This window comes from Apus apus, chromosome 2 (genome assembly GCF_020740795.1).
Source record: "Apus apus isolate bApuApu2 chromosome 2, bApuApu2.pri.cur, whole genome shotgun sequence".
Lineage (NCBI taxonomy): Eukaryota > Metazoa > Chordata > Aves > Apodiformes > Apodidae > Apus > Apus apus.
The window spans coordinates 42,666,983-42,690,558 of record NC_067283.1 but is presented as its reverse complement, the minus strand read 5'-3'; the positions used below and the strand labels follow the sequence as shown (position 1 = coordinate 42,690,558).

The 23,576-nt window shown below is 37.1% G+C and overlaps 1 protein-coding gene across 1 annotated transcript in view; it reads left to right on the top strand.

The window, feature by feature from the left end:
* The window catches only part of OSBPL10 (oxysterol binding protein like 10), a 115,030-nt gene that overhangs the window by 22,661 nt on the left and 68,793 nt on the right, over positions 1-23,576 (top strand). The window contains exons 2-4 of the mRNA XM_051612895.1: positions 8,874-9,049; positions 10,780-10,859; positions 21,980-22,171. Coding sequence (XP_051468855.1) covers positions 8,874-9,049; positions 10,780-10,859; positions 21,980-22,171 — 448 coding nt within the window. The remainder of the gene's footprint in view (positions 1-8,873; positions 9,050-10,779; positions 10,860-21,979; positions 22,172-23,576) is intronic.

Sequence of the window (23,576 nt, the reverse complement as noted above, 5' to 3'; positions counted from 1 at the left end):
ATGTTGTAATAGCAAGTACCAGAAAGACCAGGCTAAAGTCAGATCTTCTCTTTTCAGTCTGTGAAGTCTCCTGCAGAATATGGCAAGTAGCAGACATAAAGATCTCTAAAATACTGCCCTTGGTCAAATCTCACTTCATTATTGGTGTCTTCATACATGATCTTCCTGGAAGTGTGTTCTGTGTGTGTGTGCGTGCATGTCCCTACTAAAAGTACAGACAGCTGAAAGAATAATATATAATAGTGGCAGTCACTGTTGGACTCTGGGCTCTGAGCAGCCATGCTCCCAATGGCTGCATTCAGCGCTGCCTTCTTTTTGATTACTTTCCTTCAAATATGTCTGTGGAATGCTTACGTTTTAAGAAAGCCAGTCTAATGTTTAAGGAACTTGGTAGAGCCTTTAGTTCAGCATTTCACACTTCCTGAATTTGTTACTTGGCTTGTTTGAGAGGTGTATTTTTGATATATTAGGCCCTGTTTATTTCATACTGTATTTTGTAGGTACTTTGTGGAAGATGAGTTGATCCTAGGCACTAGGCAGTTTTTGATGTGAAGCGTGCTTGCCAAAACTCAGATCTTACGGAACTCATTGCAGAAAGTGTCAAGCAAAAAGGTGAAATGTTTTTATGGAAATTCAAATGCTTCTGCATTGTTTATAATTTTGGTGTGTTGTTTTTTTTTTTGTTACAGGAAAGAATAGGCAATAAGATTCCTGATGTGGTTGGCATTGTTTTGTGGGATGTTTAAAAACTTTGTAGTGATGCAGTTGTGCCCTCAACAGCAGTTTTGACAGCTGCTAATGTGGGTAGAAAGTTACAAATATTAATCTGGCAAAGCTGCCTTCACAAGCTAAATGTAATTGAGTGTCTCATATATATATATATATATATATATATATATATATATATATATATATATATATATATATATAAATTTTCGAGAAGAAATAAGTTTTTTTCGGATTTTTAAGTTATTTCCTACCCCTTCCAATAATTATTTAATTTTTTGTAGGTGTTTGTTATGGAAATGAAAACAAATTAGTCAATTTTCTTCATATACTTACTGCTTCTTGCCTAATTTTTTTATAGGTCATTCTAACAGTTGTTTTGCTAGATAAACCTTAGGTACTGTCCAAGTAGAACAATCCTTGTCTAAGCAAATTACATGCATTCAAGTCCTTTGCATCCTCTTGGGATGACAAAGTGAAATCTAAACATCTTAATGGGACAGGCCAATACTGCATAAAGACTTAGAGCACGGAAGCAGTTGTTCATACAAGCTCCAAAGTAGGTCTATGTAATTTTTCTTTTTCAAAGGAGCAAAATCTTGCTCCTGGTTAAGGTGGAGAGGTGGGATTCTGAGGGGGTAAGTCAGACAGCTTCCTTCATTTCAGTGCCCGAATGACTGCAAATGACTATCCAGCAGACCTGGCTTCAGTGAGATCCAGTTTAGCAGCAGAATCCCCTGTTATACAGGTCACTGCCTTCTTCTCAGGTGTGGAATGGAGTTGGTGCGTACAACTAGTTGTCTCTTGTACATTTTGTAGAATCATAGAGTCATAGAATGGTTTGGATTGGAAGGGACCCTAAAGATCATTTAGATTCAAACCTGCTGCATTTCCTGTATCTTGCTTTAGAATCGAACAGAAGTGTGTCTCCGTTTCATTTCATAAGCTCAATTTCATTACATGCAAATTATTTTATGTAACATTCAGGTACTCAGTTCTGTTTTTGTTTTGGTTTAGATCTTGTGGGTGTTTTTGTGGTTGTTATTGTTCATTCTTATGAAGAAAAATGTATTTTCCTATCTGGAAGGTCTGTTTTAAATTGGTGACCTGAATCACACCTGATAATAACACTGCCAGAATTCAGATTGCACTGGCCCATTTATTTCCCCAGTTATGTTACTGCTAGCCTTTTCTCTCTGGTCCGAAATACAAAAAATAGGAGTCTGCTTAGTTATTGACTAGTAGTGAATTTAGAGCCAAGAAAAAGGAAGGTGGCAAGGAGTACTAAATGATACAAAATAGCTGGTTTGGTGGGCCATTAGCAGTAAATGCTGTTTATGGTATCAACAATGTCAACTGTCTACCTTTTATCTACATGTTTGCCCCTAAATTGTAATTCTTACCCCTCAATGTGGCCGTGTTGTGCTAAAGCGTAGATTAGTGTGACGAATGTACTCTTGCACAAATGTGTATAAATTCTAAGCCTGATGGGCAAAAAAACGGATGCATTATTTTTAAGACTGTTTTCCTTCTTCAGTCCAAAAAAACAACGCCTAAGTGGCAGTGACTCTACTTGAAATTAAAGAATAATATAAATATTTATGCTTACTGTAGTCTCTTTTTAACTTAAATAAAATTTGAGCAGCGTGTCTGTTGCTGACTGTATAGAATTTCAGACCAGTGGAAGTAATTGACATGGCAAGCAAAAGTTGATAAACTGATGAGCTAGTCAGTAGCAATTGTAGCTTCTGCAGATGCTGAGAAAGAAGTGACATTTTGGTTCATAAAGCAGGCTTGCTTGTAAACTTGAAGATTGACTGGGCCTTGACAAAACAGGAAAGGAGGTTTCTCACAAGATTTTATTTGTGTGTAGGTTCTGTGGATGTTAAAAACATGAAGGGCATGATAATCAGAAATAAGTTGTCCATCTATTAGCTATGGATAATACTTCCTTTATTTCTTATCTCCATTTAAATGTGGAACACTTCTAAAAGTATCCAGCAAATTGTAGTTCAGCTTGACTGGTATGCAATTAAAATAATGCAGAGAAATTACTGTTTTAAAAATTCAGTTTTAATTTAGAGAGGCCCAAAGTCAGTGAAGTTTTTAATGAATACTGCAGTTCTTACATTTTCTTATGTTGGAAAGTGATGAATTGAGGAACCTCAGCAAATTAAGGATGTTAAACTGTTGCTGAAATGAAAGCATGTTCTTCTAAGCACCTCTCTTCAAATGACAACTTTAAAGATGATTTTTAATAATGAAGTCCTTGACTGTAAATGTGTTTGCCATGCCTTATCTTTATTGGCATGAATTATTCCATTAATCTTATGGCTCAAGGTAAAAGAGATAAAATGAATTAAGCAGTTGCATAAATGTCATTTCCAAGATGGCCTAATAAGATACAGTTTTCTAAAAATGAATTATTTCTATGTGACATCTCATTCAGTTACTGGAACCATAAACTTCGCTTTTCTTTGACACCTTTACTTTCCATCCTATAATTTTTACCTAGTTTTTTAACTACATTAAAAAAAAAAAAAAAAAAAAAAAGAGAATTGTAGAACAGTTTGATTCCTTATTCTTGAAAATGTCCTCTTTTTGAGGATCAAGAAGTCACTGAAGAACACATCATGTCAGTGCATGGAGGAAAGTGGAAACAGAGTGAAAGGAAAACAAGTGTTTCAAAACTTAAAAACATTGAGAACAAATTGGTAGAAGAAGAAGAAGGTAGTGAAATGCTTCTGTTGGTGAGCTGCTTCTGTTCTTCAGCTAACATGATGCTGAAATGTGTAGTGGATCACAGTATTTGTCACATTGTCTGAAAGAATAAATTCAGCAGTCTGAGAAAGGGAAACACATGAATTATAACTTTTCTGATATGATAAGGAAGGTGATGTTACCTATCAAGGTTTTAAATCAGGGTGAAGACTTAGTGTTGTTTCAAATCGATGTGTTTTATGTGAACAATTTGCATTTTTATGGTTAAAGCAAAAGTGGATCATAAAGTGTGTATTGAGAACCTGATGGAGGAGAAAAGGTGTCAGTGGAAGAGCTAAAGTGGTGTTTACAAAGAAAACCTCCTATGTCCATCAATAACAACATAATTGGAGGAAAAAAAAGTCTCTAAAAAGCTGAAACCAAGCCTAGCCTGTTGCAGAAATCCTGCATGCCTCTCCATCCAGAAGTAGTTGCTGTGTTAGGTCATCATATAAAGAAAAACATTTTATTGTTTGGAGATTATGGAAAATGTTGTCTTTAGTCAAAGGATTTGTCTATGTTACTGTGCAGTATTGGGGCATCCATACCAATTTTAAACAGATGAGCTATGGGATTAGACATGGTCCAACTGTGAGGCATAGATACCCATGTAGGCTAGTTTATGAACTCAAGGAAGTAATTAATATAATTATACTTTCCCAAAGAGGTGAATTTTTTAGCAGATTGAGTCCATAATTGAAGATTTGACTGGGATTGCAGTTGTCCAGTTCCAAGTCTTCTTAAAAACCTCTATCAGATTATGAATTCAAACTGAAAATTGTACAAAATCTGATCCAGTAAACTGATTTAACTGGGAAAGAAGGATGTGGGGAGAATTCAGATCACTCAGAATGCATTATACAATGGAAAGATTTGGCAGTCCTACCTTGAAAACTTCCTGGGATTGTAGAGTAGTGAAAACTTATTTTCAGATGTTTAGTTTCTGAGGTGTGTTCAGAATTGGGGGATAAAAGAAGAAAGGTGTATTAAGGGATGTTTTTTTCTGCTGGAATCATACCTTTGGGGGTATTGCAGACTTGGATCTGAGTGATAGCCTGAGGAGGGAGCAGTGCACCATGTTATGGTGTGCAATTTAATGTTGAAATATGTAAATGCTTAATTTTACTGGAAATAGGAACACTAAAAGTCTTAAATCTATTGAGGTGAGTAAATTATATGGAAAATGTTCATATCATGTGCTTCTGATATTTTTGGGTGTTTTTTTTCTTTCTTTCTATGGCTTCAAACTGGCATAGTGCTGGAAATGTCAGTTTTTCTCGTAGAAGACCTGTGCAGCTGCTCTTCTCTGTTGATAGACTGTTACGATCTCCAACTACACTACCAGCATTTTAGCACTTTTAAAACCATTTCTATATAAAGTTAATTGTATGTCTCGTATGATCTAACTTGACTCTGCTGCCTCCTCTCTGACTGTTCTCTAGAGAGTACGTTGGTTTTCATCGATGTTGATCTGTAAATTAATTACAGAAATGCGACATCATGGCTAAATGTGTGCCCTGTGGGCAAGGTCAGTAGAGAAAAACAGACTGAGGTGGCAAGATTAACCAGTTCAGGAGAGGTTAGTGCTGTTATTTCCCTGGTGTGCTGAACAAATGACTTCTGTTAAAAGTTAACAGTTAAAAGATATCCCTGTCCTTTTGATACAGTTACATGGGGCTTCTAAAATGGGACATGTGCCATTCTCTTACTTCTGTTCTGCTTTATATATATAGATAGTGTTTTTCCATCCTCAGTTAATGAAAGAATCTGGCCTTCAATTCTTCTCTGTTTTTTGTGATGATCTGAACTGGGTAATGACTTGGTCTGTGAGTGCAAGAAAATGTTTTTGAAAGCGTCTTCTGTTTCTTTCTGTCTCCTTTGTATGAAGCCTCGTGCTGCGTGATTTCACATTTAATTCTTTATTCCTTCTCCTGCCTTTTCCTGTCCTTTTAACAGTTTTCAAAGTGTGTTATCCCCATTTTTCTTGTGAGATTATAGTTGCCTGTGCAGTTTAATCCTGCCTGTCTTTTCCTGCGGTACCACTGTGTGAAAGGTGAAGAGGGGAGCTGCGCATCAAACTATAACTCTTGAAAAGCAAAAACTTGGTTCCATGTGATATGAGCAGTGTCACAGTCAGGATGTGAAAACTCTGAAAAAAGTTCCTGAGCTCTCCAAAGTCACAGGAGACCTACTTCATTGACTTGACTAGTTTTTGTTGGGCAGGTGGGACTTCAGTTTCTGTAGATAATTCTCTTTCTCTTAAGACTTTGGAAGATGGTAGACATAGAATCTTGTTCATCTGGGACAAGAAGGAAGACAGTTTACTTGAGGAGGGCGATGTAAAGGCTTGCAAGAACTGGTTACTTGTTTCTTTCTTAAAATTACTACTGGAGTTGTTCTGAAAATACGTTGCATACTTTTACAAGCAAATAAGACAGTGTCACATGTACTGAAAATGGAAGGTACAAGGCCAGTGATAACATTCTGTTTTTCTGAGACTACCTAAAATAGGTTATGGTTGGCTAGAAGGTCAAATTGATGCTTCTGCTGTAGCTGTGATAACAAGGATGTGGAAAGATGCTGTCTCTGCACATGTGGATTTGCAGAAGTTGCTGTTCTCGGATGTCATTATTCTGGTAAAGGTGTGTTCTGCACTTGAGTGGCTAGTTTCTGTCCCTGGGGTGGCTAAATGGCAATGCAGAAGCCCATCTTTGTGGAGCTTACAGTCATTCTGGGAGTGCTTTTCTGGTCTAGCATGCAAAGATTTCTGAGTTGAAGTGCTCATAGTATTTATGTAACTTGATAGATTCTGTTCTAATAGACTCTGAGGAACTTTTTTCCCCAAATTCTTTGATCTTAATAGGGAAAGGAAAAAATATTTTTCTTTCTGCTTTTCATCTTTTTTTCCCTTAATTTTTCCTGTCGTTTTTTTTTTTAAATTGAATTATTGTTCCTCCTTTTGTTTTTTTGGGGAGCTATACTGCAGTAACCACAATGATACTGTCCAAGGTATTGATTGATAAAAAACTGTAATAAATGACTTGTACCTGAACAACAAAGGGAGAATGAAATTGTAATGAGGATGCCCACAGGCTCAGAATGGACATAGCTGCATATAAAGCCTAGACTTGCTTGCTAAACCCAAAGAGATTGCTGAAAACTTGTCAGTTGGATGGAGAGAAGCACTTGCTCTGGGGTCAAGCTACTGTATAATTTTCTCACAGACATGGATCCCCTCTGTCTAGTTCTCTGATTTTTCTCCTGAATATGCAACAGTCCTAAAATGGACAAAGAAAACTGAGAAATGTACTGTGAAATATGCAAGTCTGACTTATTTTTGTTTTCCAGTTCTCCTATTTTCACCAGCAGTTAAGTGCATCATCTTTCCCTCCTAAGCAACTTGAAGAGAAAAAATGCTTTGTAAGTGGGAGAGTAGCATTGTAAAATAATTTAAAAGTCAAACCATAAAGGTTATGGACTGGTGTAATACAAATCAATAAGGTAATATTCCAAAATTTTGGCAGTTTCCGTTTAGAGCCTCTTTATTTTTAATGCTACTGTTGAAAATGTGGTGGTGGTTGGCATTCAGCTTGCCATTTTTCTGGTCCTTTTTTTTTTTTTTCTGTGGTGAAGATCACTGTAGAGGGAAGGTTAGGAGATGTGCTTCATGATTACAAAAGGGAGGCTTTCCATTTGTCTCTTGAGGGAAGGGATGCAGAGGTGCTTATGGAAGATGTGGAAGATGGAGTCAGGGTAGAAGTGACGGGTGTAGTGATGCATTCTCTTAAATTTTTTTGGGACAGGCCTCATTTATCTGTAATAATTTAAAGAAAATTTGATCCTTTGTTCTGGTGCAGAGGCAGTGGCAGTAGAGAGTTATGTATAAATGTGGCGAAGGAAGGTTGCCCAGGCAAAATATCTGAAGCTTGGTAAATCTTGGGCAGTGATTGCTTGCATCATGTCTAGTCTTATTTAGCTTGAATAAAGAGTTGAGCACAAAGACAGCAGTGACTTGAACAGGCTGTGAAGACAGTCCTGGAAATACTCTGTGGTGTGAAAGTTCAGAGGTGTTCTGCATATGAGGATATTGAAAAAGGGCTAAGACAAAATGCCAGTTTCAAAACAGCGTAGTGACTTGAGCAAATTTGGGATATACAAAGCTATAGAAGACTGAATAATCACACTTTCTGTAATGTAAACAAATGCATATGATCTATACTATTCCTGTCTAGAGGAACAGTAGCAAATAGTATGCCTTCCAAATGCCCAGGTTAGTGGTATTAGCCAGATCATTAGGGCTGATTTTTTTAGTAGAAGCTAAGAGGGTAACATGTGTTTGTGTGAACTGCACTCTAGTCTGTTGTGAGTCCTTGCAAACTGTCCTTCATGTGAGCCAGGAGGTAACCGTCCATCCCCTCTTGGCAGAGGGTTAATGTGTTAAATAGTTGTTCAGTATAATAGCATGGATCATTTCCACAGGGAGATGGAATTTAAGATCTGTGCTGTTGTGAAAGATTGGTTTATTTGGAAAAAAAGCCCAGCTCTTGAAGATGTTTGGAACTTAGCATGTTAGCTTCACTTTTATTTAGTGCACTTGGACAATGCAGTTAGTTTGTTTTTGTTTGTATGATCTTGCTGTCCTAGCAGTTGGTTTATTGTGAAATTACTTGAGTTCTTCCAAACTTTTTTATTTTTTAATTCTTTGTGGCTACTGCATATTCACTGGCTGAGTATTTCCTGATCTTATATATATGATGAGCAATAAAAAGGTTTTTCCCTCGTTAGAATTTGTCAGCAGAATGTTAGCACAATTCTAATAGAGTTTAGACTTTACTTTTCTCTCCTCCTGATTGTTTTCTTATACACAGGTGTCCATACTTCCTATCTGTTACTTATTGGGAACTGAATGTTCAATTCTCTTGGCCAGTTTTCAGAATTACACTCAACAGCTTTATGTAAAACATTGTCACATAGACGGTATCTTTAATTGTGTTTATCGTTCTCCAAAACAGTGTCACTTTTTCACAAGACTGGTTGTGGGGAATTAACTTGTCTTTCAAGGTTATAAATGGAAAAATAAAAAAAAGGGAGGGGCCAAAAACCCCCAAAGGAAGCAGTCGCATACTTCTGATTTCCTTGCTTTAATGTCTTGTATGTGAACCTCACAATTAATCTGAAACATAAGTAAACAAATAGCTCACACATGCCCTTTTAAAATAAAATACAACTGAAATAATAGTACCTTATAAAATTGAGTTATTAAAAAAATTACTTGAACATCTTTTTTTGGTTTATGATCTTGATTTAAGATTGCCCTGTGCTGCTCTTTGAGTGAATGTTAAGAAACTCTAACAGAAATACTACACCGTTGCAATTTCTTTGAACAGGTACTTTGTGCTGGACTTTGAGACGGGGATTCTGCAGTATTTCGTGAATGAACAAAGTAAAAACCAGAAGCCACGAGGAACCTTGTCTTTAGCTGGAGCTATAATAACACCCAGTGATGAAGTGCCACACATGTTGGTGGTCTACTCTGCTAATGGAGAGATGTATAAATTGAGAGGTACAGTGCTGCTTAAAGTGCCAGCTGAGTCGTTCTCTTCCCACTTCTTTGCCTCTTCTCTCATGTCTCATTTCTCTTGTACTTCTCTATGCTGACAGAAAGTAGTTAAGCTATGTTATTTCATAGTGTATTATAAAACACAATGGAACATTAGTCTGGTGTTAAATATGTGTGAATATACAACACGTAAACTTTCAGTCCTGGAAGATATCTCAAGATGCCTTCTATAAGCTGTTATTGTGGCACTTTGATTGTACAGTGTGTCTTGTTTGCTTATGAAGGAAGAAAAAGCTGCTTTCATGGCAGTCGACAGCAAAGCCTTTCATTTCTTGTTTTCCCTTGCCACCATCCTATAGATAATGTGCAGTAATGAATATGCTGCTGAGTTGGAGAATGGAAAAAAGCCAGTGGAAGACTTTGTTCTTGTTAGGAGTGGAATAATTGAATACACCTCTAAGATAAAATTTTGCCTTCCCTTGCTCCCAAATGTAGGCAAGACAATATAGGATATGTAAGAGTTACTTAGAAATAATTTAAAACAAACAGCCCCCAGTATTCTGGTTCTAAAGTGTTTTCAGTATGATTGATTGATCTGGATACTTCTATGTCAAACTAGTTTATAAAAAAATAAATTATACTTGAAAAAGTTACATGTCTAACAGAAGGTTAAAATTATGTTAGCTTTATCCTGACCCCAGTTTATCAGCTGGCTAGCAGGACAGACCGTGCAGGACTCCCCTGTGGTACAGCATGGTACTGTTCTGCATGTAGAACTAAAGTAGAAGAACAAACAGGGAGAACTTCTGTTAAAATGTTTTGGAATTTGCACAGCTAGAAGTCATGAACACTTCTGGTTTCATTATCTTGCTTTTCCAGTCACCTGAGATTATTAAACACTTGCAATATACTTTTTTTTTAATTGTATGAGATTTAAGAATTTGTTTCAAAACAGTAAATAATTTTTATTCTGAGTCAATAACCATTTAGACACATAATAGCAGAGGAAGAGAAAGAGAAAATATTGACGGAAACTACCCACTCTGTGTTGGTGGTATTAATCAGGGTTACTGTAGTAGTATCTTGTTTTGAAAAAACAACACACAACCAGGAGCCACCAGCTACAGATGGTAGACAATTTTTTCAGTCATTTTTAAAGCTGTTTTTTGGTATGGGGGGAAATTGTCGTTTTTGTTTTTAAGCTGCATGTGAATGACAAGCAGGTTTAAAGAGGGATTTACCTGAACTACATTAAAACAGAAGTAGTCAAGTATCTGGGGAACTGGTAGCTTGGTAGCTTGCCTGGCAGCTGATTGACAGACTGCCTGAAAGTAGAGGTTTCATTGATTTAAATGGTACCATGTGGCCCTTGTCCTTCACAGGGAGAGATGAATAAAGAGAAAACAGATTTAATTCATTTATTTTTTAACAAAGTAATCCTGAGGTAATTCTGCTTTTAGCAACACTTAGAGGAGATAAGGTAATGAGTCTTCTTCATAATTACCTCTTTCAGCAGGCCACATCAGCTTAAGTTGAGGTTTAGATGTGTTGTACTGAAGAACTTACATATTCTAAAATGAAGTAGTATAAATCAGAATTCATATTGCATCTTGACCAATAAATAATCTCTCTCCTCCCTGCCCCCTACCTCATCACATTTTATTATGCAAAAAAAAGAAAAGAAGAGTACGTGTTTATGTGAGCTTCCTTGCATTTTCTTGTTTCTGTTCTAGCTGCTGATGCAAAGGAGAAACAATACTGGATAACTCAGCTTCAATCCTGTGCCAAACATCACAAGGAAAGTAATTCTAAGGTAAATAAGCGAGGGAAGTAACTGTTAAGTTTTAAGTGGTGTAGGTGAAGAACAGCATGATCTGGATGATAGACTGAGTGCTGTGGTTAGTGGGTTGATGTTTATGAATAAAAGCAGCAAGTTGTCATGTGTCTCCAACAGGAGGAGGTTTAGGTCTGCTGGGAAATCTTAGTAAATAAACATCCTATTTACATTTTAGATACTGTCAGTACATAGTTAATTAAGTGGCTAGATCAACAGTTTATAAATAAATACCTGTGTGATGTCCTGATTAGTATTTAAAAGTATTAACCAATACTAGTTTAATTTAATTTAATAATATTTAATGGCTCTTATAGAAGCTTCAGGTAGATTTTAGCAGTTGTCAGTCTTCAACTTCTTTACCACATGTGAAAGAGGTCATAATATGAATATTTATATTATTTATTTCCCTTTGGAAGTGATTTTAGAAGTTTTGTCTTCAGATAAATATTTTGGACAAAAGCAAGAAAATGCTTGCACTGTAAAAATGGATTGATGGATTGATGGTGTCCCTTGCCTCCAACTTTTTTTTTTCACCTTTTTGAGTGATGTGGACTTGTCAGGAAGCAGCTGTGGTATTACTAAAACCCTCTTTGAAACTGAATAAGTAACTTCAGTGTTTTGATACTCTTCCAGTTCTTATGCATGACAATTAAATATGGCTTTTGTTTAGCTGTGGCTCAGTAATATTCACAAAGGTGTAACTTGGTGAGAATACAGTTGCTGTGAATTTGCACCTCAGAGAATTCCTGTGCTAGATAGAGATGTTAACTTTTTGTACTAAATTGCCATCAGTGGATTATTCCTCAATAAGTTTTCAGGTCTATTCTTGAACCGATTTAAATGTTTAGCATCTACATTGTGTTGTAATGAGGTAGTAGAACTGTTGTTTGGTATATATGATATCAGAGACTTGTACAATGGTATACTAGTTCTTATACATCTACTTTATTCTTTTGCTAATATTTCTTAAAAGTGGATTTGTTTTTCTCCTTTTGCCTGCTCCTGAGAAATAGTTCTGTAGAGGTGTGTATTTTAATACCAAACTGCCATCCCAGGGTGGCAGTAATTGAGTTGACACTGGTCTTTGTGTAAGTGGAATTTGGATAGTTTTTCCTCCCTAGGTAAAAGCTATTGCATTTGGTAATAATTTATGTTCAGAGTTTATCATACTGTTTCTCCATGTTGAGCTCCTGCAGAAATATCTACATTTTTTTATAGGCTTTAAATTAATTATTGTGTCAAGGGAAAAATCTTGTTATTATAACAGTAAAATTGCCCATAATTAGTAGTGATCAAATAAACCCGAATAGAACTTAAGAAATTACCAGGAAAGGAGCAGAGAACAAAAGGGAGAATCCACGGGCTGTTCTAACTCTGTCAGATGCTCATTCTTGAATACTTTCGTTAGTCCCCTTCCATTTCTGAAACAGAAACACTGGAGTGAGGGAAGGTGCTTTTAATCACTTTTGTTACTATTCTGTACAGAATGAGCTCTGTGATGAAACTTGAGTAGGCTGGAGTCTTTCTGATGATGAGAATGGAAAGGGCAAATCAGGGAAGTATAGTGTTAATAAGTGCTCTGGGGTGGCTGAATAGGAAATATTTGCTAGCTGTTAATAATAGTATCAATATGGGACAGCCTCAAAAAAATGATCTGAAAACAGGTTCAAAGTAATGATGAATGATAACTGGAGATTATTACTGGATGCTTTGGATACCAAAATTTCTATAGATTTGAAAGGCAAAATGTTTTTAGAAAGACTTGACCAAGTGAGTGGGAGGCTCTTAAATACAAGAAAATCTTATGTGCAACTTTTAGAGACAGGAAGGGCTTAGAATAGGGAGCATCTCTCTGGGCTTGTTCTTGTAGTCTTGCATACTGATCTACCACTGCTGGGGCTTTCTTCTGGTTCCTAGGCACATTGTGCAAGAAAACACAAGGATTTCCTTGATTTGAGGGATGGTGGGCATATCTAACTGATGAACCAAACGAGTCATTATTTCAAACAGCAGGAGGAGAGTTCTTTCATTTTTCTCAGAAGACTGATGACTTACAGAAACTTGGCATAGAATGCTGGAATATAGATGGATTTTCATAGGTACAGCTACTCACACATTTAAATTACCTTGGATCCATTTAGTATAGAATAGAAATAATGAAGAAAACTTAAAGATTTTTCTTAGTTGTGACAAGTGACAAGTCTGCATCTAAAATCAGGCTAGGTCACTTTTCACTTGACATGTTTTGTTAGTGAAGCACTCTTAATTCTCCACTTTTGTAAGCCACAGAACAAAAAGAGAATTTTTATCTTCTGTATTTTTAACCTTAATGGTCCAGAAAATAAAATGTTGGGAGTCTGTTGCTTCAGGTGAGACTGCTGGTGAAACTGCTTCTTACTCCAGAAGTGTATTGAACTTGAAGCAATGTTGTACTTACCTGTTCCTAGGAACCTTTCTCTTGAAAAAATTTCTCTCTTGTTTGATAATAAACATTTTTTCTTTTCCCTCTTCCATCTTCTCAGGGTTAGAGTATTATCTGAGAGGCAGATTTTCCCTGACTTTAGGGTTGCATGTAGTGCTAACCTGGATTTAATCTACGATTAAGTTTTAAAGCTTCTTTCTGCTTTTCTTTATAAAAGCAAGTGAGCAAGCTTTAATGCTATAGTGATTAGACTTTGGAGATCAGATACTGGTTACAAGGGAGTGCTGCTTCACAGAGATACCAGAAACTAGAAGAAAATCTATTTCTGTAACTTCTTTGTTGTAGTTTTTCTTGAATTTTCTTACTTCAGAACCACTGCCTAGTAGGAGGTAAGGCAAGCAAGAACTGCTGCATTTCTTTGTGATTTTTTTCTTTCTCTTGTAGATCCAGGTACTTCAATATAATAATTATTAGCATGGGAATGGAAAGGGGCTGTTTAAAATACTTTAAATTTACTTAAAATAGCATGCTGCTATTTTAGCCACCTTACTCTTTCTTTTATGTTGGGATTAGGGACTGGAATTACGCAGGAATGTTTGTAATGACAGAGAGAAGGGTACGTGTTTGAGTTAATTTTGTGTAATTGAAGACTTGACAAAAATCTGTACTTTTGGATTGAAAGTAGCCCTACCAGTCATAGGACTGTCATGATGTGATTTGTTATTCTACCATCAGCAGGGCTGGATCTCTCTCCTCCCCTCTCTCCCTATATTTAGAGGGCGGTAGTAAGTGATAGCCACAAGTTGTCTGTCTCATAGTTCTGTCATGAACAGACAGATGGATACTCAGGTGTTTTAAGCTTCTGGAGTTTGAACACAATCCAAGATCTGTCTTTGCTGGGAACAAGCATGTTTCTGCATCTGGAAATTTGGAGCCTGAGTGTTTGCCCCCAGCTTCTTCTGCAGACAGCTTCAACTCACCTTTTTCCTAGAAGGAACAAGAGGCAGAAATTTCTAGCTGTTCTTTAGGAGCTGTACACTTGAGAAGGAGTTGGAATGGGAATTGTGAAATATGCAGTGAAGGGTATGTTTTAGCTTATGCAAGTGGAATATAGGTTAACAGGCAAGAAGTAATGTGATAACCAGGCAAACAGTGGGAAGGTTCCGAAGAATACCGGTGAAGCAACTCTTAGCTACAGGTCTTTCATATTGAACAGAGAACACATTTTTGAAATCTTGAATAGATATTATTGGAAAGAGATTCATAGGAAAACATGAAAATTTGAAAAATATATTTCAAAGTTGAAGCTGCTTAATACTCATTGGATAGCTTTCTTTCTTCCTGCACTGGATCCAGATCAGTACTGGTTTCCTTTCTTTTCCATAGCTCTACTGCATGCTTCAGAATGCTACTATAGGACTTGCTGTCCTTGCTGTCTTTCAAACTTCCGCTGGAGACTGTAGTGGTGGAGGAAATTAAGCAGAGCAGTGATTATTTTTTTATTTTTTAAAGTTGCATATTAATGGTTAAATTTAGTTGCATCCTAATGAATGCAATCCAAAGGTGAGTTATACAGCTAACAAGAGGATGTAAGACAAGCTCAGACTGTCACTTTGCTTTAATTAGATTTTACATCTCAATGATAAAAAAGCAGTAAATGGATCATACTCTCTGGCAAACAATTCCCATGGTGTAAGATAGTCTTAATGTTCTTGATATTCCCATATACATCTCATTTTGCTTAATTGCTCAAGCTCTGCAGAGTGCCAAATCACACTGTTTTGGAAGAAGTCTTGTATGTCTGGGTAGGATTACTGGTGTTTTAGATTATTCTAAGTGAGTATTACTATACAATTTTTAATTAAAAAACTAGTCAATTCAGTGATATAGGAATTAGGAATCAGTGGTGTAAAATGCTTCTAAGAAGATGTAGGTTTATGTGTACTTTTTTGTGGTAAATTCCAATAATAATTTTGTATCCATAAATTTGAGTCTTCTGTTTCATATCCCTTTTTTCTTGACTGTGTAATGGTGGTGGCTGTAAAAGTATTACTAAAAAAAAAACATGTTTTTTTTTATACGAGCTTTTCATTCCAATGAGTGGTTCAGTTGCTGGATTGGCATATAACCCTTGTATTTCTCAGTGCCTATCAGGAAAGTGGCAGAGAAAAGGAATCTTCATCTTGCAAAGCAGCTTCTGTCCTGCTGTCTTTCCCCTGAAGCAGTGCTTCTCGTGCCTGTTAAAACCATAATCCAGCCCTTTGGAAAGGCAATTTTGGGAGTTAAATCAGCAGAAAATTCTGTATGTGTGTCTACATCTCTGTTTCTTTTCTCGTTTAACTCCCTGGAGTGACCCTCCTCGAGGTCAAATGGGCTTCAGAGCCAGCATGGAGACATGATGGAGAAAAAAGTCCAAACTTTCCTCTTACAGTGACAACTGCAGTAGCAGTTTACCTGTAATGTGAAACAGCACCTGAAATGCCTGAAAGTTTGAGGACAACGTTTTATAAAATCATTGTGAGGAAGATGTGTAATTTTTCTCTACAGCTGGAAAAATGGCTATAATAGAACTTTGGTGACCCTTCTTCTGTTGTATTAGGTTTCTTGCCTTATTAATAAATGGCCACAGAGATACCTTTAAATTTCTAAATGTATTATTCACTGGGTATTTTTAACATCTGCATGATAAATGTTTTCATAAAGCCAGATTAGTGAAAGTTTCAAGTCTTTGTGAGTGTTGTTTTGGTTCTTTCATGCATATCAAACCTTTTTTCCTTTTGAGCAAGTTCATCCTTCCCTCCTCTGGTATACTTGCCTGCTTTATCCTCTTGTTCCTAAGCTATAGAAGTCAACTAAAGAATGGTGCTTCCAATTAAAACATGCTTTGGAAATTACCACGGTGGTAAGACTGAGAAGGAAGGAATGCTCGGCTGTTAGATTTTTGTGTGTTGGATGCTGTTTTTACCTCCCTTTGGAAGCTACATAAAGAGTTGCTCATAGCTCTCTGCTTTCAAAACCCTCCTACAGAAATGGAAAAAAATAATCCATTTAGGACTGAACATGAGCTTACTCAAATGATTCTTGACAAAAAAAGATTTTACGGAATTATTATCATAGACTCTTGCTATAATGGAAATGAAACAGATAAAATTAAATCTCCATATTTTTCTTTTTTTCAGTGTGTTTTTTTTTACTTAGGATGCACTGGAAAAGAAGCAGATGGGAATTAAAATACTGAATGGTGGTGTCTCAAAATCATATTTAATTTCTGATAGTATGTGACTTCTCATTGCCCTAAAGCTGCATACAGGACTTGGTCCTTTGCTATATATATGCAGAAGAATGTAATTTCAATATTTATTATCCTGTAGAATACATCTGTGGCACACTGCCTGTGAAAATGATGGCTATCAGCCATAAACAGATATGACAGTTCACTTCAGAAATTAATTTATTGATCTCTGGAACATTACTTTTACTTTCCAAACTAAGCCAAACTGTTCGCTTCTGCTAAATGGTGAAAAACACATCAGCTTCTTTGTGAGCACGAATAGCAATCTCCAGGGAGAATGAGTCATGAAAACAGTAGTATAGTTGGAACTTACTGTTCTGCAGTTGCTTTATTGTGATTGCTAGGATTTTTGATACTCAAATGGAAGCATTAATTATACTGCTTTTTTACCTTAAAGATGGACAGACTATTAAAATAAAAATCTTAAACCAAATCTATGTTAGCTAAGCATACTTTAGTTAGCTTTAGATCATAAACCCAAGATGAGCACCAGTTACAAATTAATCTTTTATTAGCCTCTTTACTCCTGTAGTTTTATTAGCATCCAAACTGTTGGAGTTACGGTAAAGTTTAGCCTCAGTAAAGAATAATTCTAATGCCTTTGAGGTGCTTCAGCCTGTGGATTTCCTGACTGATCGCACTATGCATTACTGATTGTTGAAGTCCTGATGTATTCCTTCCATTGGAATTTTCAGAATCTTTTGATTTATTTATTTGCAAACAAGAAAGCAGTAGGACCAAAGGAAAAGAGATATGATAATAGTTAGAGGGGAAGATCAGTCAAACCAGCAGTGCTAGATGGAAGAGTGGGGGATTAGAAATAAAAAAACATCAGTTACTGTCATTGCTTTGATTTCCTGGGAGACTGACTTTAATGACTGTTGTGGTATGATGTATAATTAGAGTGCTTTTAGTTCTGGAAAACACCACATAGGTTTCAACAAAAATGGAAGAATTTGTTTTTTGTACACCTGTGTATCAATGCAAAAGAGATACTTGTCATTCCCAGTTTTTAATCTGAAGAAGTTCTGCAAAAGAGTGAAGTACTTGGCTGGGACATAGGTGTTGACAATGTGTTGTAAAATTCAAAAGAGCATAAGGGGTTGAGTGTAGTTCCTGGAGAGGCATCTTCTGGCAGGGGCAGGAAGAAGCTGTCAGAAGAATTTAGCTGCCGCCTCTGTCTCCTTGGACGAAGCAGGCACGATGTTCTGCTGCTGTTCTTTGTGGCATTGAGGAGTGGAGTGCCACTTCAGAAGGTTTTGAGTAGTTGTAAAAATTGTCTTCTGCAGACATTCGCCTGCACTTTGTGTGTGACTGTTTTTGCCAATTTAAGTTGGAATTTTTTGCATTCATCATGGGGCCTTGCCTAGGGATATCTTCATGGGTAGCCAGAGGTAGAATCATAGAGTCATAGAATGTATTGGGTTGGGAGGGGCCTTTAAAGGCTGTCTAGTCTACCCCCCTACAATAAGCAGGGAGATCTCCAACTAGAAGAGATTTCTCAGAGCCCCATCAAGCCTGACCTTGAATGTCTCCAGGGATGAAACCTTCACTGCCTTTCTAGGCAACCTGTTCCAGTGATGCACCACCTTCATATTAAAAAACTTTCTCCTAATGTCCAATCTAAATCTACCCTTTTCTATCTTAAACCCATTACCCCTTGTCCTATTGTTACATGCCCTTGTGAACAGATCTTCCCCAGCCTTCTTATAGGCTCCTTTCTGGTATTGGAAGGTGGCTGTAAGGTTCCCCCAGAGTCTTCTCCAGGCTGAACAACCCCAAGTCCCTCAGCCTGTCTTCATAAGAGAGTTGTTCCAGCCCTCTTCTGATAATTTTTGTTGCCCTCCTCTGGACATGCTCCAACAGGTTCCCATCTTTCTTCTGTTGGGTCCTGGTGCTGAGCTCATGTAGGATTTGTATGTTACAGACATTGTCTAAAAATTAATCCCAAATTAAATGCTAAAATATTTGTGTCATGGGCTGGTGGAGTTTTCTGGCACATTGGTCAGAAAAGTTGGGTCACTAGGTGGATGAAGGGTATAAAGGGGCAGAAAACAAAGAGGTGAGTAAAACTTAGTTACAGACCTGTAGGAGCTGTTGAAACCAATGTATTTGGCATTGAAATGTAACACACTGTGGCTGTATGTGATAATTCAAAATTGTCCTTCTTCCTGACTGAGTGAGCAGTACAGGATTGTTAACTCTTGTGCTGAGAGGGGAAGGAGAGGACTCCAGGAGAGACTCACCAGCAGAGGTGGTCTCATCCTAGAGATCCCATAGGGCAAGGCATGCAGCTGAATGCCAGGCACACCAGGCAGTGAGATATAGTCAGCCCTTGCCAGGCTGTGCACTTCTATTGTAGTGGGTTGGGGTTACTTAGTATCCCTGTAGCAGGACAGCCTTCTTGAGCACCACCTGCTACTGAAAATGTAGATGGGCTGTTCTTCCCGATTTTTCTCTTGCACTCCACTGATTCCCATGCCCTAAATGACTGTCCACCAACACCAGTTCCTTCATGCTGCCACATGCTTTTGCAAAACTCAATGAAAAGCCAGTGTAAATGCACTGTGGTCCCAGAGACTGTTTATTCTGCCTCGAGTCACAATTCAGGAGAATAGTTGATGTAGCCCAATGAGTTGTGATATGAACTAGAGCAAATCTTGCAGGAAAAAAAAAAAAAGTAACCTGGATTAAGAGACTCCGAAAATGATGGATTTATCTGTTTCTTGGAAATGTGTTCATTATTTATTTGTGATAGAAAACCATTTTAAAAAATAGCAGCTAGGTAGCAGCATTGGTACTAACAGTTGACTCTCAAATTTATAACTTCCAACCATAAACAGGGCTTGGTGAAAGGTGTACTGTGTTAGGTAACATGATGAGATAAAGGGTGAGGTGTGAGCTGCAGCCATGGTGTCTGTTGTGATCTGTGAGTCAGCTGCAGATAGTTCACTGCAGTTTGAAACACTGTCTTGAGGAAAAATAGCAGTGAATTGCCAAATAATACCAATGATATAGGTACTAACTTAGAATGAACATACCTCTCAAAATGTGCAGGTTAAATGAGATGATTTTGACAGCTGTTTCTCCTGAAAGCTAGCTCTCCTAGAATTCCTTCCTGCTTCTGTATCTGTTTTCTGTTAGTTTTGTTATTTGCTGATCTATAACATCCCCTACCCCCAGAAAACCACAACATAATACAACTTCCCTTCTCACAGAATGTTGTTTTCTTTCAAGCAAAATTAAAGGCTAAACTCGCTGTTTTACATTGCTGCTGTTTATCTGAGGTTTAGGATCAGTTTAGCTGTATGAAGGTAGCAGTCGTATATTTTTAATGTCACAATCACATGATACTAGAATGTCTTTGATTCTCAGAATATTTCTTTCTAAAAGAACCCAAAAAACTGTTTTTGAAGTGGAAGATGAGTTGATCTTTTGTGAAAAAAAAATTATCTTGTTTCTCTACCCTAAATTTATAAGTTTTCTGATGCTAATTAGTTTAAAAAAGAACCATCAGTGGGTGAATTCTGCTATTTTATACTAGGGATAGCCTTTTTCTGTGAAACCTTTAATTCAAAAAGGAAATTCAGTCGCTACCAGCTTCCCTCATCCTCTTCCTTCTCCCACATACCTTTTCCTCTGGCTCTTATTTTAATTGTAGTTCTGTCTAAGCAGTGCTCTTGCAAATGGAAGATGAATTAAAAACCTGGCAGCCTTCTGTGCCCTTCTGGGAAATTCCACTCCCCGTGAGGTTTTTTTTTTTTGCCTTAGAGTCAAATCCAGTTTTAATGCAATTGTGAGTTATCAGCCAGGATGGATAGTTTTTGAATGTCTGATTCTACAGATGCTGTTTATAATCTGATTAGTCATGGCAGTAAAGAATGTATGAGTTGCAAAAACACAGACCATCGTTCTTGGAAGTGTTGGTAAATGTAAGGGCAGACCAATGTAATAATGCTCATTTCTATGACTGTAGAAATATGCATGCTGGGAATGCAATAACCCATTTTTTAAACCTTCAAATGCCTCAAGAAGTCGTAAGTCTAGTTTTGTGTGGGATCATTTTACTTATTTCACTCTTCCATCTTGGCAGTGCCAGATAATCTGCCTTGTCTTTTACAGTCAGTGCAGTGGTAACATGATGCCTGACTTTAATTCTAGTGCTAGTTGGAACCTGCCCACCTTGGATTTCAAGTCTTCTAATGAAATTGCCATAGAATTGCAAAGTTCGACCTGTTAGGGGTAAGAAGAGAGATTGCACCCCAGTAATATTTCTGTGCACTCGACAGCAGAGTCAAGGGTAGCACCCCAGTTGAGGTAACTGCTGTAGCAAAGTTAAAGGTTGGCATTGTTGTGCTGAGTTTGTAGGAAAGGGGAAATGTTTTTTCACCTATAGGGCTGGATACTTACCTAACTTAAAGTGCTACTAAGTGTCAGTGTCGGAAGTGATTTGTGTTCCTAGAGGTAAGAGTTACTCTGTTTCAGTTTTAACCTTACAGATGCAATCAACAGTTCAAACAGAAATGAAAAGCTCTTTTATATTGCACCTTTATATATGATGTCCCCAGGTGCTCTAGTGCACATCTGAGCTAGTTTGAGAATTGCTGGCCTAAAAAACTCCAGGAAAACTCAGGTTTGAGGGCTGCAGAAAACAAACCTAGATGACAACACTGACAAACGGTTAGATAATAACAGAGAAAGTTCTTCAATGTTCAGACTGATTTTATAGGTTGTATGTTAAGAGGTTATATGTTGTCTGTATTCATGCTGCAGATACTGTGGCCTTTCTGTATTTAGGGTTTATCCCAAGCTTACTCTGAAACGTAGTGGCTCTTTAAGTAATTTTTTTTTTTTTTAATGTTAATGTTTAATTGGTGTGTGGAGTAGCCATGCAAAAATTGCAGTTTCTCTAATGTTGAAAACAGCTCTGTAGTGTTTCAGAAGTTTCTCAGGTTGAAAGTATGAAGACTTCTTTTCTTCATGCTGTTCACACCAGTTTTGGTGAATTATAGGTCAATGGCTTAATAAAAAATATTTATGTTGGTATTGTTATTACTCTGCCTGCAAAATCGTTCTTAATCTTACCTAAAAATTAAGGTTGTAAGAACTTAGCAGCATGTTAATATGTAAGAGTCTGTGAAGATTTTTGCAAAGGCCAATTTCAGACAATCCAAGAAACAAAGACGATAGCCACAGTGTTTCCCAGAAGATTCCTGCTGAGCAATGCAGATGGTTCAGAAGGAATAAATCAGTTCTGAGCACAGTTATATCTCCACAGTTGGGTTTGTGAGGAAACGAGAACAGCACAAGTCTATAGCCTGAACTGTAAATTATTTACTTCTGTAAAGGTTGCTAGTATCAACATCCCCTTGCTTGTTCTAGAGCATTTCATCCTCACGAAGTAGAAGCTCATCTCTGCTACCACCTGGAACAGTTAATTCTGCATCTCCAAGTGGCCAGAAACATATGAATCAAAGTGGGCCAACTGTTGTAACCATCACACATCACAAATCACCTGCAGCTGCTCGAAGAGCAAAGAGTCAGCGTTCTGGCCAACTCCATGAAGTAAGAGAGGTAAGAGATAAAAATCTGCTGTTTTTTTATAACTTCTAAATGCTTATTTTGCTTTAGAATAAGCAATGGAGTCTAACAAGTTAAGAGTTCTCTTTGTTTCTTGCTTTATGTTTGACTGCTTTGTTTTGTTCCCCTTGATGAGCAAAAGGTGGTCTTTGTATCCCCTATTGTATTAATAATAGTCATTTCTTGCTCTGGTACAGCTTAAATCTGGCCTATACAGGGTTTTTTTATCCCAATGTTAGTCTGTGCACTTCTTCAGAAGAAGAGCTCAGCTGGCCACAGTTCTCAAACTTTGCAGTGGTGCTGCAGTGCTGGAGGAACTTCTCTTTTAAGCTACATGCAGCAAAATCTTTCAGATTGGAAAGAGGGTCCTGAAGCACTAAATATAACTAGAAAAAAAACCCCAAACTTGAACAAGTCTGATGAATGAATTTGAAATAAGGCACAGCTCTCCATACTCAGCAGTTTGTTTCTATATGATGTTAGTCTTAATTTTGTTGTCAAGTTTCTGTTGCTGTTCCTGTGATGGAAGAATGCTGTGACTGTATTAAACACATGAAAAGCAAACTAGAATGTATGTTTTCTTTCCAAGTGTGTCCACCAGAGTTCAAGAAGTATAACGATACCAATTTATGTCTACCTTCCAGACAACAAAAATAGTACAGAATTTTAAGCTTAAACAGTCTGTCAGACTTTTACAGAACTTGCCTTCAATTTTCTTACATCTCTTGTTATTTTTGCTTGGTTTGATTTTCTTGCAGTTCCCTAGTAGCACCTTTGTACCTCCCCCTTCCACCCCTTCTACCAAAGAAACTGTTGGCAGCCTAGCTGTGTTTATTACATGGGTTCAGAGTATCTACCCCAATCCTTGAAGCTGGAATCTCAGAATTCTCCTTTTCAGTTTACACTCCCTAAATGTTTTATAAATGGAGACCTTTAATATTAAGAATTTGAATAAATTCTTAGTGTGTGCTCACAATGAAGACTCAAATTACATATCCTGATAATGTTTGTTTTTATTCTAGTAACATTAAGAGTGAAAAAACTTCCTTTGTATCCCCTATTGTATTAATAATAGTAATTTCTTGCTCTGAAGAGTACACTATCTGAATGTCATCCATGTTTTCTTTACATTATAAAAAACACACGTGTTTTTCATGGGAATATCTTGTCTTTACCTACCAATCTTCTCCCCCAAGTTGTTTCTACCTTACTAAATGTATTTGCTCTTGAAAGTTTAGGTTTGAGTGCACCTTAAATATATTAATAAAATAAAGAGTGGGAGCTGTTGCAACTTTGTCAAATGACGCTTGGAAGGGCTGGAAGGAATTTTAACAGATTTAGTGTATGTGCTGATCATAATAGCTAAGAACTACACTTGGGAAGGAAGAAAGAAATACTA